At 39.2% G+C, this 15206-nt stretch overlaps 1 protein-coding gene across 1 annotated transcript in view; it reads right to left on the reverse strand.

Annotated features, from left to right (window-relative positions):
• Positions 1–863: 863 nt before the first annotated feature.
• Positions 864–15206, reverse strand: part of MMP2 (matrix metallopeptidase 2) — a 36017-nt gene continuing 21674 nt past the window's right edge. The window contains exons 9-13 of the mRNA XM_049805016.1: positions 14705–14858; positions 8766–8902; positions 6820–6979; positions 3236–3345; positions 864–1878 (exon numbers count right to left, since the gene is read on the reverse strand). Of these exons, the coding sequence (XP_049660973.1) occupies positions 1775–1878; positions 3236–3345; positions 6820–6979; positions 8766–8902; positions 14705–14858 (665 nt within the window). The 3' untranslated portion in view covers positions 864–1774. The remainder of the gene's footprint in view (positions 1879–3235; positions 3346–6819; positions 6980–8765; positions 8903–14704; positions 14859–15206) is intronic.

Here is a 15206-nt window from a genome sequence, read left to right on the forward strand (position 1 = left end):
TGATCGGCGGGTGGTGAGCAATTGCACTGTGCATCATTTGTATATTCCAATCCTTTTATTATTACTGTTGTCATTTTATTAGTGTTATCATTATCATTATTGGTTTCTTCTTTTCTGTTCTATTAAACCGTTCTTATTTCAACCCACAAGTTTTACTACTTTTCCTGATTTTCTCCCCCATCCCCCTGGGTGCAGGGGGAGTGAGTGAGCGGCTGCATGGTGCTTAGTTGCTGACTGGGGTTAAACCACAACAGTCCGTTTTGGCGCCCAACGTGGGGCACAAAGGGTTGAGATAACGACAAACCTGACCAGAGCTTGCTAGCCAGTTGTATGAATCATGGACTCAATGTGAGAGACATGTTGAGAAGGATCTGGGTTGACCACTTGCACGATGCAGTCCATAGAGTCTCACAAGGCATTTAATGTGCATGGAGCTGGATAAGATTCTTGGCCAAATGGTGTCTGATCTCATGGGCAGGAGTAAGGTTTTACATCTCTGTTTCTCAAGCTTATATTCCCTGTAGGATACAGATACCACTGTGTCTATGCTGACTCTTCCTGTCTGGGTTGTGGTGAGGTAGCCTGCTGATAAGGAGAAAGAGCGTGGATAATAGACAGGCATGTAAACTGTTCTGAGAAGGCAGCAGGCTTCGTGGAGGTGTGGGACCGTATCATCTCTTTAATGTAAATTGCTGCAGTTACATCTTAGAACTAACAGAGAAAATAATCTAGGTTTCTAAATAAATCCAATATGCAGTTATATACTGGGGAAATACTGGCTTTCCTTTGACAGGTATTTCACTGTAACATGCTACTGAATTTCTAATTTTAAATGATACAAGGAAGCCTGGCCATGAGAAGTGTTGACAGTGTAATTTGATTTTATTTGTATCATTGGCACTTCATGTGTGGGACATTCTTTTCTGTTTTATTTTTTTAATGAGAAACATTCTATCAGATTGTGAAAAGCACATTTTCTGTTGCCGAATGCATAAGCAAAAAACCTAACTGAACAAAACCCCAATATTATAAAGAACAGAAAAATAAAACAAGTTAAACAATAATACTTGGCTTTTATGTATAACGCATTGACTTAAAAAATCTGAGTCATTCCGTCCATATAAACAAGTTATATAGTAGTAACAAAGTGCATGAAGCAAATTGCTGAATTTAACTAAGGTATTAAAATAAAAAGTACTTTAAAACAATACTTTAACACAGTTTCTTGCCATGATTCCATCATGCATCAACACAAATCAAATCCTGAGGCAACCTGTGCCTTTGACAGTCTTCCTGTATTATTATGTAAATAAGTGGAAGTAATGATCAAACTCGCAAGAGGGTGAAAAACATCAAGACAAACCATCTATTTATAACAGAGCTGTATTTAAAAAAAATAAAATCAAAGTGCACTGCTGGTACATCTCATTTGAGCCTATCTGGGACGTGTATAACACAGCGGCGTGATCCAGTCTCCAATGGTTTCAATCCTCCGTTTAAGCACCAAGGGAATAAAGAATGATGGATGTTCTGTTACTAGCATTACTATGACTAGCATGAAAACTGAAAAATTGTACCAGAATATATACGTAAACATCTTTTGTATACTGAGGAGGCAAACACTCTTAAATTATCTGATGTGTACAGTACTGGTACTTAATGTTTTGGTGCCAGTACCAGACTGGTCCAGTAATTAGCATTCAGATCTATTTCTAATTACAGATAAGGCATATATCGAAAAAGTAAATATTTGGTTATTAATATCTCATACAGTTCAGCAACCCAACCAGTCAGAATTTATCTTGCCAATTTTAACAATCTTCAAACTCTTGTCTTCCATTTGGAGATAGTACTGATCTTTGAAAAAGTAGGTGTACCCTGTGAAGGTAAATAAAAAAGCAGACTCAGATTATGGAGCACATAATTCTTGATCAAAGATTTTTTGTCTGTTTGATTTCATGAAGCTTAATGAACTGGAAGACTTGTTTCCTGAAATATATATATACAATAAAAAAAGATTTATTTTAAAAATACATAGAAATTCCCATCCTGGAGAAGAGAGGTCTTGTTAAATGGAGCCTGAAGTCAGGTTATCATTTTGTGAGCCAGAATTTTCTGGGAAGAAATGTTTTCTGGCAAAATAGATATTGAAAATGTAACCGAGTCAAGACTCGTGATATCAGCACTGCTTCCAGACATATATGCATATCTGTGCAAAATATGAGGCCACTTAAAACCATGGACTGGGCTCTCAGCTGCCTTTGATAGGAGGTTAAAAAAAAGAGCAAAATACAACCCATTTGTGCCTGTGATCAAGGAGGTTGTCATACTTGAGTTCTGACTATGCTAGAGCAGGATAATGCTGAAATGGTGCTGGGACTACATGCAGGTACTGAGGAGCCTATGGAGCTGTCAAGAAGATGGGAAATTTCCAAGCTATAGGGACTGGCCCAGTCATGTCTTCTGGTGTTAGGACATCCTGTGCATCAGGCATTGGGTTGCAGGAGTCGCTTTAGTCTCTGTCTGAAACTACACTGGAAAGAGAATTCTCCACAGAGCTAATTTTCCCCATGCCCAAATTGGAAAACCAACATGAACCCATATCTGAGCCTCAGGGACATCTTGACATAAAAGTGACTTTATCACTGATTACTTTCCTCCATGTCCTGTCTGACATTTGTATAGCAGGTTTCTAGACCTGTACAGCATTGCAATGGAAAGCAGTAAGATGCTTCAAGACACTCAAACAAGACAGTATATAGCCTTTTTAAAAAAACAAACAAACAAAAAACAAAACAAAAAACACACAAGGAAGAAAAGGGGAAAGATGCTAATAAAAGCTGTTTCTTGCCTTGTTAAGCTTTGTAGTATTCAGCATCAAGGAAGTAAATGATAAAGAGCTGTAGCAGATTGAAATTAAATTACCTTCATGAAAAGAGAAATTAGTGTAACTGTTATTTGCTTGGATAAAAATATTCAGGAGAGGTCATATTCCCTAAATGTTTGATTTTAAAAAGTTTAAACTGTGATTAGTAGGGTATTTATCAAGTGATATTTAATGGGAAAATAAAGAGATAAAAAAAGTTTGTTTGAACCAGTGGTTTGCAAAGCTGAATGGGAATTTGGCTCAATTTGGCTCCTACTCATAGACCACAAGAAATTAAAGTCTCTAATAAGTTTCACAGCAGACAAATAAGAGAGCTTGTTAGTGACTTGAATCAGAATTACAGCTTACCACTGTCACCAAGACCCAGGACAGCATCGAGGTTATCTGGAACGCCATTCCAAGAGTCAGCAATGAATTTAGGGGATGCAAGCTCCATTTTCTTCTTTTCTTCATTGTACCTGAAGAAAATTATATCCCTGCATTACAAATCTGTATTTAATGTTAAAATTTAACATAATATTTCAGGGAGTCCTCAGCAGAAGTGACTATATAAAACAATCAAACAGAAATATAATAACTGAGATGTAACATTGTTTCTATTTCATTATAATTATTCCTGACTCCTTTAAAACCCTGTGAAATTTCACATCTTTCCTTTTGGAAATGCAATTCTTGCTGAATTGAAAATACACTTAGAAAGCAAAACCTTTTTCAGAAAAGTAGCTTTAAAATTCCAAACATAATTCTAGGAAAGGTAACTTTTTTCAGGCAGCAGCCAGCATCTGAAGATAGCAGTTTTTAGTGTGAAATGGCTATCTTTTTCAAATCTTCTTTGAAATATGCTTGTAGTCCATGTAATTGATGGATTGCTATTAAATTACTAATTACTTTCCCTAACATTTCATTAAACCCCCCTGTTATTTTCACACAGTCTTTCTCTCTCAGTGATGATCGACAGATAAATGCCAAGTTAAAAATATATGCTTTTCTTTGGGGGGAAAAAAAACCCCAAACCACAATGGCTTTCACAATCTATGCTTTAAAGAGGAAAAACTCAGCTGATGTAAATCCACCTAACTCCATGGAAGTTGAATCTAGTTTGCAGTATCCTTCAGAAGTGAATGGATCTGTCTGTATCCACATCTGCAGATGATCATTTGTTTCATTTACTCTGTGTGCTTTCCACTGTAGAGTGCAAAGATAGATTTGTGCAAAGCCAGTTTTACACTCCCACAAAAAAGTAATCCAGGATCTCCCTTTCCATATATAGGGAATAAATGTCCCAGGGATGAAAGGTCCTTGAGAGTGAAGGTGGAAGGAGCAAGACTGTGGCCTTGTTTTCCCATTTTTCTGATTCATAGATAGGAGTCAGTGCTGAGCAGGAGGAGTGGAGATGTCCTGAGAAGCAATGACATGGCATAGAGTTTGAACCAGGCTTCCAATGCATGTGAGGCCTCAGTCACCCTAGCAGCACTTCTTCAGGAGCAGTGGACTTCAGAGAGGTCATCTTTGACTAGTACTGGAAAGAGGGAAGCATTTATGTTCTTGATTTCTATTTATCTGTATCTGTATGTATCTCTCTATGTATCTTTCCCTCATTGCTGTATGGAACTGCTTGGATTATATCCAAAGTTACACTAGCACAGATGAACAGTAGGTTGGTTAAAATCGATTTAAATTATTACTTTAAATTGCTTACTATTTTTTCCTTGGATATTTAAGGAAAATCTAGTACCTTGCTGTGTAGCTTTAAAACCAGCTGTGGAAGCTGAGCCGGTTCCTCTTACTCTCCGTCACAAAACTTCACTTTGTTTATCAATCTTGTTATAACAACACTAAAATAGCTTGGGGCTGGAAGGAGGGAGAGGAGAAGGTTTCCAAAAAATCCATTTAAAGTAAGTGTGATAATGGCACAGGAAGGACTATGGTATGTAACTATTTTGATTCCATGTGGCAGAGCGCTTGTATAAAATAAACCAGCCACATACTTAAGGGTTATAGCATCTGTGTTAAACAGAGATGCATTTTTTTCTGAAATATTTGTCAACTGCTTGCTTTCTTCTTTACACAGATGGAAATCACTTAATCTTATTTTGATGCCTTAACAACAAATTATGCATTCCGCAGTGACTGCAATTGATAAGGTACTTTGATAGAAATACTGTCTGTGATTAAAGCGATGAATTGCTTGGAGGCCCTGGAGCACAGTTAATCAAACCAATAGCTGGTACAGAGGAGACCAGCAGCTTTGCTAACTCATAGTCTGTAGATTTGGGGTAGGAGTTCAAGGTATTGCAAATGGCTGTATTAGAACTACTTAGAACTACTTGCAAATGTTTAAGATGGTTTCTACAATACGACATTAAAAAATGAATAACATTCTTTAGCTTTTAAGTTCTTATTTTTTTCCTTTAGATAATGAAGAAGAGTACTATCCTCAGAGTAATTGAAAGTTATGATCAAGTGGCAATTGTGAAAGGGTATTTTATTTACTTACAGGAATCCACAGCCATTAGGATATAATAAAGACACTTATCCAGTTTGATCATAACATGAAATTAATGTTGCCATAAAATGGAGTCAATTATACCGAGACCTCCTTTAGTACTTCATATAGAGCATCTCTCAGAAGGAACCCTTATAGCTTGGAGAATCTTTTCGATTTCTGGTGGGTGTTTCTGATGTTTAACTTTCCTCTAAATTGTCAGTTAATTAATGGTTTAACTTTCATCCTGTTGTGTAATGTCTGCATTCCTGAAGTAAAGTCTGGTTCCTGGAAGAGACCTCTGATGGTGAAAGCAGGAGTTAGTGTCTCTGTTTTGCTTTCATGCCATTCTGATAGGCAGCACTGAGGTAACTCACACAGTTCCTCAAAGCACCAAAGTGCCTCTGCTTTTTAAGGTGATCCTTCCTGCCAGATCTTCCTGCCAGTTATGATAATGAAATTCTATTAAATACAATTAGTAGACTCTTCATCAGGTCTAATATAGGTTATTTATTTCTACCACAGTAATAGCCTTGAGGCATTTTAAGGACATTCTTTCCTAATCTAAGAGTCCAGTATCTTTCCTGGATAGAGTGTGGTAGCAGGTCACCTGAGTGTGGTTGCTTACATTGCATCGTATTTTGCGTCTCATACAACCTTTTGAACAGGAACCTTGGTGCAAATAGGGTTACATGCATTTGTGGAATATCACATTTGTGGTGTTCTTTGCAACAAAAACTTCTCTGAGCATGTACCGGAAACATGAAAAGGATTGTCGAGACTGTCAAAATGAATTGAAGCTAAGACTTTTCCCGAAGTACCAACAGATACACTTCTTGTGGTTTGGTCAGATCTCCTGAGTGCCAATTCTATTAGTGGAGCAAATGTGTTAGTGACTGGTACATCAGCTGCTGAAAGGATTTACAGTCATCCCTAGCATGTTTTGCTAGGCACCCTGCTGTTTCTTTTACATCTAGTCCCTCCAAACCTGATGGTTTAGTGAACGAATTTCAAAGGCAATCTGGTCAGTCTTTGGCTTCAAGTGATTGGAGATCAGCCCATTTTTAAGGAATTCCTTTCAGAGTTTTCTCCCAGCAGTTGTGAGCTGACAGTAGGGACAGCTTGCCCCTCTGAAGAGCCTGAGACTGACGTGGGGCAGTTGGTACATAAGGGTTGAGGGATGGGTTGTTAGTGGCGAGCAGCCTGACAGACTCCCAGATATCCTCTTCCATTGCAAGCTAGTCTCCTGCTGCTGTACTGAAGCGCTTTCCTAGACACGCTCCCTGGTTCAGCATCCTCACTCGCCACTGCTGTCAGTGCTGTCCTGGCAGCCTTTGGTTTGCATTCTCAAAAGATGCACCCTCTGCCTCCTGAACCTCAGTATGCATTCAGCCCTGGAGACACAGCTTGGCTAACAACATACCACCAGCACTTCAATATATCTTACTTCCAGTATCTGTCTCCAGCAAAAATGTATGTTCTCTTGTTCCTGCCCCAGTTAAAAGCTGCATCAACACGTTGCACATCAGGGGGTAGTCCCAGGTTGGTGAGTTTCTTTGGATAGCCCCTATCCAAGTTACTGGCTGAATAAACCCAGTACTCATTTCCTAAGTAGGGGAGAAAACAAAGCAAACAAACACTGTTTATTAATCAGATAGAGAGTAGTATTTCTTCTTTTATGCTTTGTTATGTGACATTTTATTGCACTAACTGCACTACTAGTCTTTCTAGTATTTTACCATCTGTGAAGTACTAGATTAAAGTGCAGGTATACTGTGATTACAATTTCTGCTTTTGCCTCTTCAGTGTTGCTTGCCTCTCAGCAAAAGACTTCACCTCAGCTTGCTCTTGCTTCCTCCCTTAGCTGTCCCATCTTTGATGCAGGTGCTGTCTTAATACAGTTGGGGTTATGTTAAAACAAATAGTTAATATTGGTCATTTTTTGTATGACGGAGATAGTCTGAAACGAGGCACGGCCACCTGAAGGTCAAATGCAGAAGCTCATGTTCACCCTCCATTTGTTTTGTTGAGTGATTAACAGGAAGTTTTCACCCAGAATTCCTGTTTTTTTTTGTCTTTTGTCATGCAACATTTTCTAATGTCTCTCCAAATAGGTGCTAGTGGAAGATGTACTAGTATTCTGCGGTCTCTACATGGTATTATAATTCACTGAGTAAATACCCTCGGTGGATTCACTGAAAGCCATGGAAAGATTCATTCATGAGCACATTTCTTTGATTCTGTGCTAGTGGGAAAGAAAGTAAGTACAGTCTTAATACAAGAAAAGTATAGTGTAGCATTTGAGTTCCAGAGAAGTTACTATTTGACCATTCAGGAGCAAAGGGTGGGTCTCAGTAGTAAGTAACGTAACTTTCAAACCAATCTTTGTTTGTTTGATAGTTCTTATTTTTTATTTTTTTAAAAAGCAGGTTAGTTACATTTTCCTGGAAATTACAGAGAGAGGGAGAGAGGTTTAGATGTAATAAGATTATATATAGTATATTCAATATTTAAAGTGTTTTGGCTTGCCTGAAATAAAACTTTTTTAAGCTCCCCCCACCCCACCCGCTCCCTGCCATGTAAACTAAAGCAAATGACCTTTGAGACATGTGGAATACATTATCATTATTTTTTTTCCCTCCTGTGCAGAAAATGTACAGCAGCATCAGCCATATGGTTTTTACATGATTGGAGATGTTTAGTCATGTTTTTAGTAGATACTGGAAGCCAGTTGTTGCTGGCTGAGTTTTTCATGTTGAAAATAGCCTCCCAGCTCCTCTAATTTGGCCAGCACAGCTGAACCATATGTGTGACTTAGGAGGGACAGAGTTGTGCTTCCTGTTGTCCTCCTCTCCCATGGCGGCAGCTAGCACAGCCGCCTGTATCCTCTGCCTGATGAGCCACCAAGGCAGATCCTTGGAAGCCAGAGTGGAAGTCAGTCTTTGGCAAAAGAGGAGGAGACAAGGAAAGGCATGGGGGGGGGGGAGGGAAGATCTAATCTCAAGCAACATGTACAGAGACAGTAAATTAAAATGAGAGGAAACAGAGGAAAAACAGAGCAGTGACTGATGAAACAAGAATTCCCACTGTTGTTGTTGCTTTTTATTTTAAATATTGACCTTTGTTTAGTCTTGCTTAATGTGGAAGGTGTCTTTCTAGGTCTTTATAGCTCTCCTTTGTTGAAATGGAGGCTGAATGCTGTTCAGAGTCTTTCAGGTCCAGCCTTTGTCCTAAAATCCGCAGCATGGGGTGTTTGAGATGTCACCCATACCTGCTGGCTATACTGGCTCTTAGGCAGGCCATTCCCTGGCCCAGTTACAACTCAGAGGAAACTGAGCTTGAATGCAACTTTTATGCAAATGGCTACTCACATTTTAAAACTTGAAACAATACCTGAAAAAAATACAGCCTTCTCATCCTGAGGGGCCTCGTAGACAGCATCAATTTTCTCTGGCAGATCAGGCCAGAATGTAGCAACAAGAAGAGGACCTGTGGGTTTTCCTCGGGCGTTTACAGTCCTCCACATGAATCTGGGCAGAACAGAAAATTGTGCGAGATTTACAATGAACTAATTCACCAGCACATCTGTTTCTCATAATTTCTGGCAAAGGCCACATGAGCGTGCATATATACACATGCACACACACACACACACATTACCAGCAATACACGCTTGTAACTGTTTTCCTACCGTGACTGAAAAGCCGAATCATTCATTTAGAAGCATGTTGCTAAAACAGTTGCACAATAAGCTGCATGCTGGAGTGCAGGTGAAATTGCTTGCACTGATTGCTTTGGAGTTCCTGTTGCTTTTTGTATCAGGGCAAAATGTATTCTGTGCTTGAGTATACAAATAAACTGATTTACAAGGCATTTAAACTATTAGAGCTCTTCTGCTGTTGTGTAAGGAGCAGACGGGTAAGTGTTTGACAGAAAGTGAGATTTGTATTCTGTGAATTGCTCTTGCAATTACTATTGTAGTGACTAAAAGTTCAAATTTAATAACAGTATATCAAACTGCTTGGAAGTGAGCTCGCCTGTAAAAGAAACTGCAAGCACTAAAAATGTTCATTAGAGAAATGCAGAAGGTAATTTATTGGCTATTTTATGTATAAGTAGGATCATCATTTGATTTAATCTTTTAAAAGCTGTAATTATCTTTAAACGGCAGAGCTTTGTGCTGAGGGCTTTTTGTATTAAAAATGGCACTGCTATTTCCTCTCCATGGAATGAACAACTTTTTTCCCCAACAGAACAAAAGTTTTGCCATGGTCATAAAATGAAAAATCAGCAGGCTGGTGGAATCACTCTTGCACCAAGCTATAGCTATTAAATTCTCAGGTCAGACAGCTTTTACCATTATTATGTTGCCGAAGCTCCAGGTGCTGCTGGCCTCTTATTTTTTGCAGACTGTAAATAGTCATTACCCATTCCTACCTTGAATAATTATACCTTTAAGAAACCCAGGATCTGAAACTGAATTTTGGGTTTGCCTAAAACTTGGAGGAGCAGTCCTATATTCATTTAATAAATTGCTTTATTTTTATCAACAGAAGTTTGACTGTGAACAGAGTTAGTTAAGACTAATAAAACATTTTGAAATGCATTTGCAAGTACGATTAGTTGCTGCACACTGAATTATGATAAACTATAATGTTTGATATGATGAAGAGTACAACTGGCAAGTACATTGGTTTTTTGTCTCTTAATTAAAAATACGTATTAATTTAACCTGTCATATGGTACTAATAATTAAGGAATTAATATGTTAACTCTCATTTTGCATACATACATGTATTTTTAACATGTACAAAAATATCTCTGAGCATAACTCATCAAAATTTTCACTTAAAGAAAGAGGCAAGGAATAAGGCATTTAGCTAATCAGTCTTGCTCTTGACAGCATTTAAAGACATGTGAAATGCTGTAAAAGGCTATAGCATTTGTTCCGTGCATGTCTTTTTTTAGACAGAAAAGCAGATCCAATATGACATGAAATGGAAATACATATAACAAATCTTTCTAACACTGTATTCATAAAAGTAGCTCTTTTAAAAATCCAAGTTACAGAATTCTCAATCAAATTTGGACCTGATTTATGACTGAGTCAGCACTAATAATTACTATCTGCATGAATTCCAAACTTTCCAGAGCCAATGGAGACTTAACACCGGGTTTTTATTAAAGCACACATTTCAAGGGACTTGTTAAAATGGGAGGTTTTCTCATGGAAAGGGAAGCTTTGTCAAAGCTGAATTTTCTTTTGTTTTCGAATCGGGTAGGATGTATTTTTTTTTCTACTCATCTTATTGAGGAAATGGTGAGATTAATTATTTGGCTTTCTCATTTCACTTTTAACATGTTAGAAATCTTTTAACTCATTCAGGTTAAATTTTAGTATGTTCATAGACAGATTTAATACTTTGTTACAGTAAGTATTTTACATTATATTTTAACATAAAAAAGATTTGCCATTATTATTATTACTACATGCAGTTATATAAAGGGACCAAATCAGTGGGTCTTTTTTAATGTCTTGGTAAACTTCAGAAGTTTGAATTTTTGTTCACTTTCAGAACAAAACCACCTGTGTAAATGCCGTACTCAGGCACTCTGATTGCTTGGAGGATTCTGTGCCTGGTGGAAAAGCCCAACTGTTCTGTGTGGCCAACAGCGCCTCCAGTAATTCCTTTATCTCCTTGGTTTGAGGGGGGGACAGAAAAATACTTTTTTGAAAGAATTAATCTGATCTGACCTCCTTTTTGCTATTTAGTCCTTTTGCCTGTGTAATATGACAGTTGGATGCTGTGGTCATTTTCATGAATCATAAGTCACACGACACATGATAGACATTTGTTTTTTGAATTCCAAAAGTGAGTCATAATGCTGCTTGCCTGATATTTGGAAAGCTGCAAGACTGACAGGCAAAGCCATTCCAGAGCAAAACAATTCAACAATTGTCTGCTTTTGCTACATGTTAGATAAAGCATGAACAGATTGTTTTGGTATTTGCATAGTTCTTTGACCAACTGTACCTGAATGTGAAATACTTCTGTTTTGTTGAGATTATATAGAATACTAAATCACTTTGCTGATTTAGGACTAGATTTAAAATTGTTCCGTGTTGGATCAAGCCTCGCATGATTACCAGTTTACAAAAGCAGAAGCAAGGTGGAGGTCTGGCTGAAAACCAGGGCCCGTAAGTGAGCAAAAGAGTATCAGTGTGCTGTGAATACTGTGGAACCTGAAAGATTTTTTTACTGCTGTGAGATTATGTTTTTCCTTTTGAAGGCACTGAGCTGAGGTGAATACTTTAGCTCTCTGATGACTATGCTAGCCAAAGTGGGCAGTGTTTTTGGCAAACTTGTTAGGCCAGGGTGGTGGGGCCAGCTGTGTGCAGCTTGTTGGTGGAAGGGTCCAGTGCTGGCTTTCTGTGAGGCTGATCTGTTGGTACTGTGGAGCCATTTTGTGGCCAAGAAAGGGCTGTTTCTTGCCATTAGGAATCACTGGATTGTAAGGAGTCGTAGCCTGCCACTAATGGGGCCAAGAGCAATAGTAGAAAAGGTATCATAGGGGTCCCCACAGACATGTTGAATGAACCCTTTTTGCCCCTAGCAGCTGTAATAGAAATGGGGAACATTATGTTTTTACAACCAGAAGTTTTCAATCCCATTTCTGCATTGCTAAAACGCAAAGTTTGTGATAAAGATTAAGTCAAACTTCAAAGCCCAAGCACCATTATTCTGGGTATCACATAAACAGGAACTAGAAGGAAATGCACTGAAGGAATTACTGTATACCATAGCCTGTAAAATTACCCAACTGACTGTGATTTTTTTGTTACGAAAAGCTGGTGACTAGAGTTAAACCGTGCAGCATAGTAATAAATCCTTTATATATTCTAGCTGAAAATGTAAATCTGGAGGAGGTGGCTGGACTTTACACCACAAAGAGATACAAATAACTATTAAATTGCTGTTTTGTGAGGGGGACTTTGTCTGTTGGTTCCTGCTTGCTTTTAAATTTCAGCTGACATCTGGCAAGAAGCAATGAACAGGTGAGTTGTAATACTTCCATCAGCTTCAGATGCTTGTGTATGTTTCTGTATGATAGGGGACAGTGTTTGATTTAGGCACGCGCAGTGAATGTAACTGTGCCCACATCTTCAATGGCTTTGGGAGAATGTTCAGGGTAACTAAGGATAAATGATTTCAAATTGGGCATTGATTTGTGGCAGGAAAAAAGGAGCTTTAGTTTCTCTCACCATGGTGTTGCCAAGTCCTGTTCTCCTTAGGAGAAGCTCTTCATTACTGAGCAGCTGGGTAATAGGAGGCCCTGGCAAAGACAGTGGGAGCTGCAGCTGTGCAGCCACCTAATTTTATCAGGAATGTCTCTGCTCTTGCATCAAAAATGCCTTTTGTGTCTTCTGCCTTGGAGGCCTTGGACACATGGAGCCTATCCCAATCACCAGTGTCCTTGATGTGTTATTACAGCAGCCATGAGTCACATTATACTGTTATTTAAGGATTTTGGACTCAACCTGGATTAAACCACTCAGGGACAAGACTTCGCTCACAGTTTTTCATGATTGTATCTTTATGAACATGGGAAAGGAACAGATCCTCTTTGGACCAGTCTATCATAATGAAAGTTATGCTAAAACTGAAGATTTGCTAAAACAGTGTCTCCATGGTGGAAGAGGCATTTGATATTATTGCCACTAGCTTTGGATGAACTACTTTTTTGGAGGAGTGTTTTTAGAAATTGAGATTGCAAATTTTCCTGCAATCAGATTCGAAGCTTTCCCCCAGACTGCAGACTATATGAAGTGAAATCAGGAAGGATAGTGCCTCCAGAGCTCTACTCCACTGAAAGTGATGGGATTTCCATTGCTGAATTACAGTCCTTGTAGGTTTTGCTACAAGAGGCATCCCGAAATATTTTATAGAGAATGAATCCTTCTTTGGCAGGCAATAGACTGGTTAATAACACCTCTTCCATTGCTAATTTTGTGATTAACATTACAGATGGGTAAATCTCTAAAGATTTTGCAGGTCATATCTGGTTTGCATAAGCATTATAGAAGTTTGGATGTGTCTCCCAGCTACTTCACCCTTTTAAGCAACCCTCGTGTCACTCCACAGAAGCCGGCAGGGCTGACACCAGGGTTGATTTTTGCTCTCCAATCTCTAGAATTGGGCAGAAAATATCATGGCAACAGGCTTTTTTTGTGAGGTTTGCGGCATTTCCTTCTCCTGATTTTAGCTAGAGCTACCACCAGCCCAGTCATTGTCATAGCATCTTGGCATGCTCAATCCCAGTGTAGGGCAGAGACCAGAAATTAAAAACCACCACAGAACTGCCTAAAATAATGACTGAAGTTGAAAATTCCAGAGTCTCAAAGTTAAGTTTGAGAGTAGTTCTAAGAAAAAGTGAATTTATGGCATAATCATGTCACCTATCTCTAATTACAGAATGTCTTCTGGACATGAAGATTGTTGGGAATAGTCAGCATGGATTCTCAAATGGGAAATCATGCTTGACCAACCTGGTAACCTTCTATGATGAAATGACTGGCTTGGTAGATGAGGGGAGAGTGGGTCAGAAAGGTTTTTAATTTCCCATTTCCAATAAGATTCTCATAGAGACGCTGTTGAAGTGTGGGTGATGTAAGCAGACAGTGAGGTGGACTGAAAATGGGCTGAGTGGCTGCGCCTAGATGGTGCGGTCAGTGGTACGAAGTCTAGCTGGAGGACAGTAACTACCGGTGTACCCCAGGTGTTAGTACTGGGTAGAAGACTAACAACTTCAGTAATGATCTGAATGCTGGGGCAGAGTGCACCCTCAGCAAGTTTGCTGATGACCTAGAACTGGGAGGTGTGGCTGATAACACCAGAGGGTTGTGCTGCCATGCAGAGAGACCTTGACCCCTGGAGAAACGGGATGACAGGAACCTCACACAGTTCAGCAAAGGCCAGTTCAAGGTCCTGCACCTGGGGAGGAACAACCCTAAACACCAGTACAAATTGGGGGCCAACAGACTGGAAAGTAGCTTTGTGAAAAAGGACCTGAGGTCCTGGTGGAAACCAAGTTGACCACAAGCCAGCAGTTTACCCTTGTGGCAAAGAAGGCCATATTATTTAACTGTAAAACCAGAATTTGCCATCTCTTTCCCTTAGGAGTTGATTAGGACACTTTGCTGCCTCTGAACACACAAAAGAGAGGGCAGAGATTGTGCCTGATAATAAATTTCTAGAATTTGTTGAATACGTCAGATATAATACAGATTCCTCTACCTGAGGCTCTGCTGGTAGGCAATTTATCTCACTTACCTATCTTTGAAGAAAAACGTTTCTCCTCTAATTTGTGCGACTCCATCAAATACAATGTCGTGCTTGCAGAGCTCTGGAGTGACAGGTCCAAGGGTTGGACGTGGGCCTGGTCCTGGTCCTGGCCCTGGCCCAGGTTCGACATCGGTCGATACTTCTGTAATGATGAACACAGATATTCTGTTACACTGAAATACAGTGCTGCATGGGTTACAGAGAAGATGAACTACCATGACTTCTAGAAGGGGAATAATTTGGAGGCAGTGCTTGAAGGAGAAAAAATTTATAATAAAGTCTTCTCAGAAGAAGGGTGGTCAAGTACAGCTGAGAAGGCCTTAGCTTCCAGTCCTGCCTTAATCTGCTGTGTGGCCTCATTCAAGACCCTGTGCCTGTGTAACTGTCTGTACATTTTGAGCTGTCTGTTTAACTTGAAAGATATTCAGAAGTGGCTATACTGGGTTCAAATATTAACATTGCAATTTTTTTTTTTACTGGCTTCTAAAAA

Source organism: Accipiter gentilis, chromosome 7 (genome assembly GCF_929443795.1).
Source record: "Accipiter gentilis chromosome 7, bAccGen1.1, whole genome shotgun sequence".
In the NCBI taxonomy this organism is placed as follows: domain Eukaryota; kingdom Metazoa; phylum Chordata; class Aves; order Accipitriformes; family Accipitridae; genus Astur; species Astur gentilis.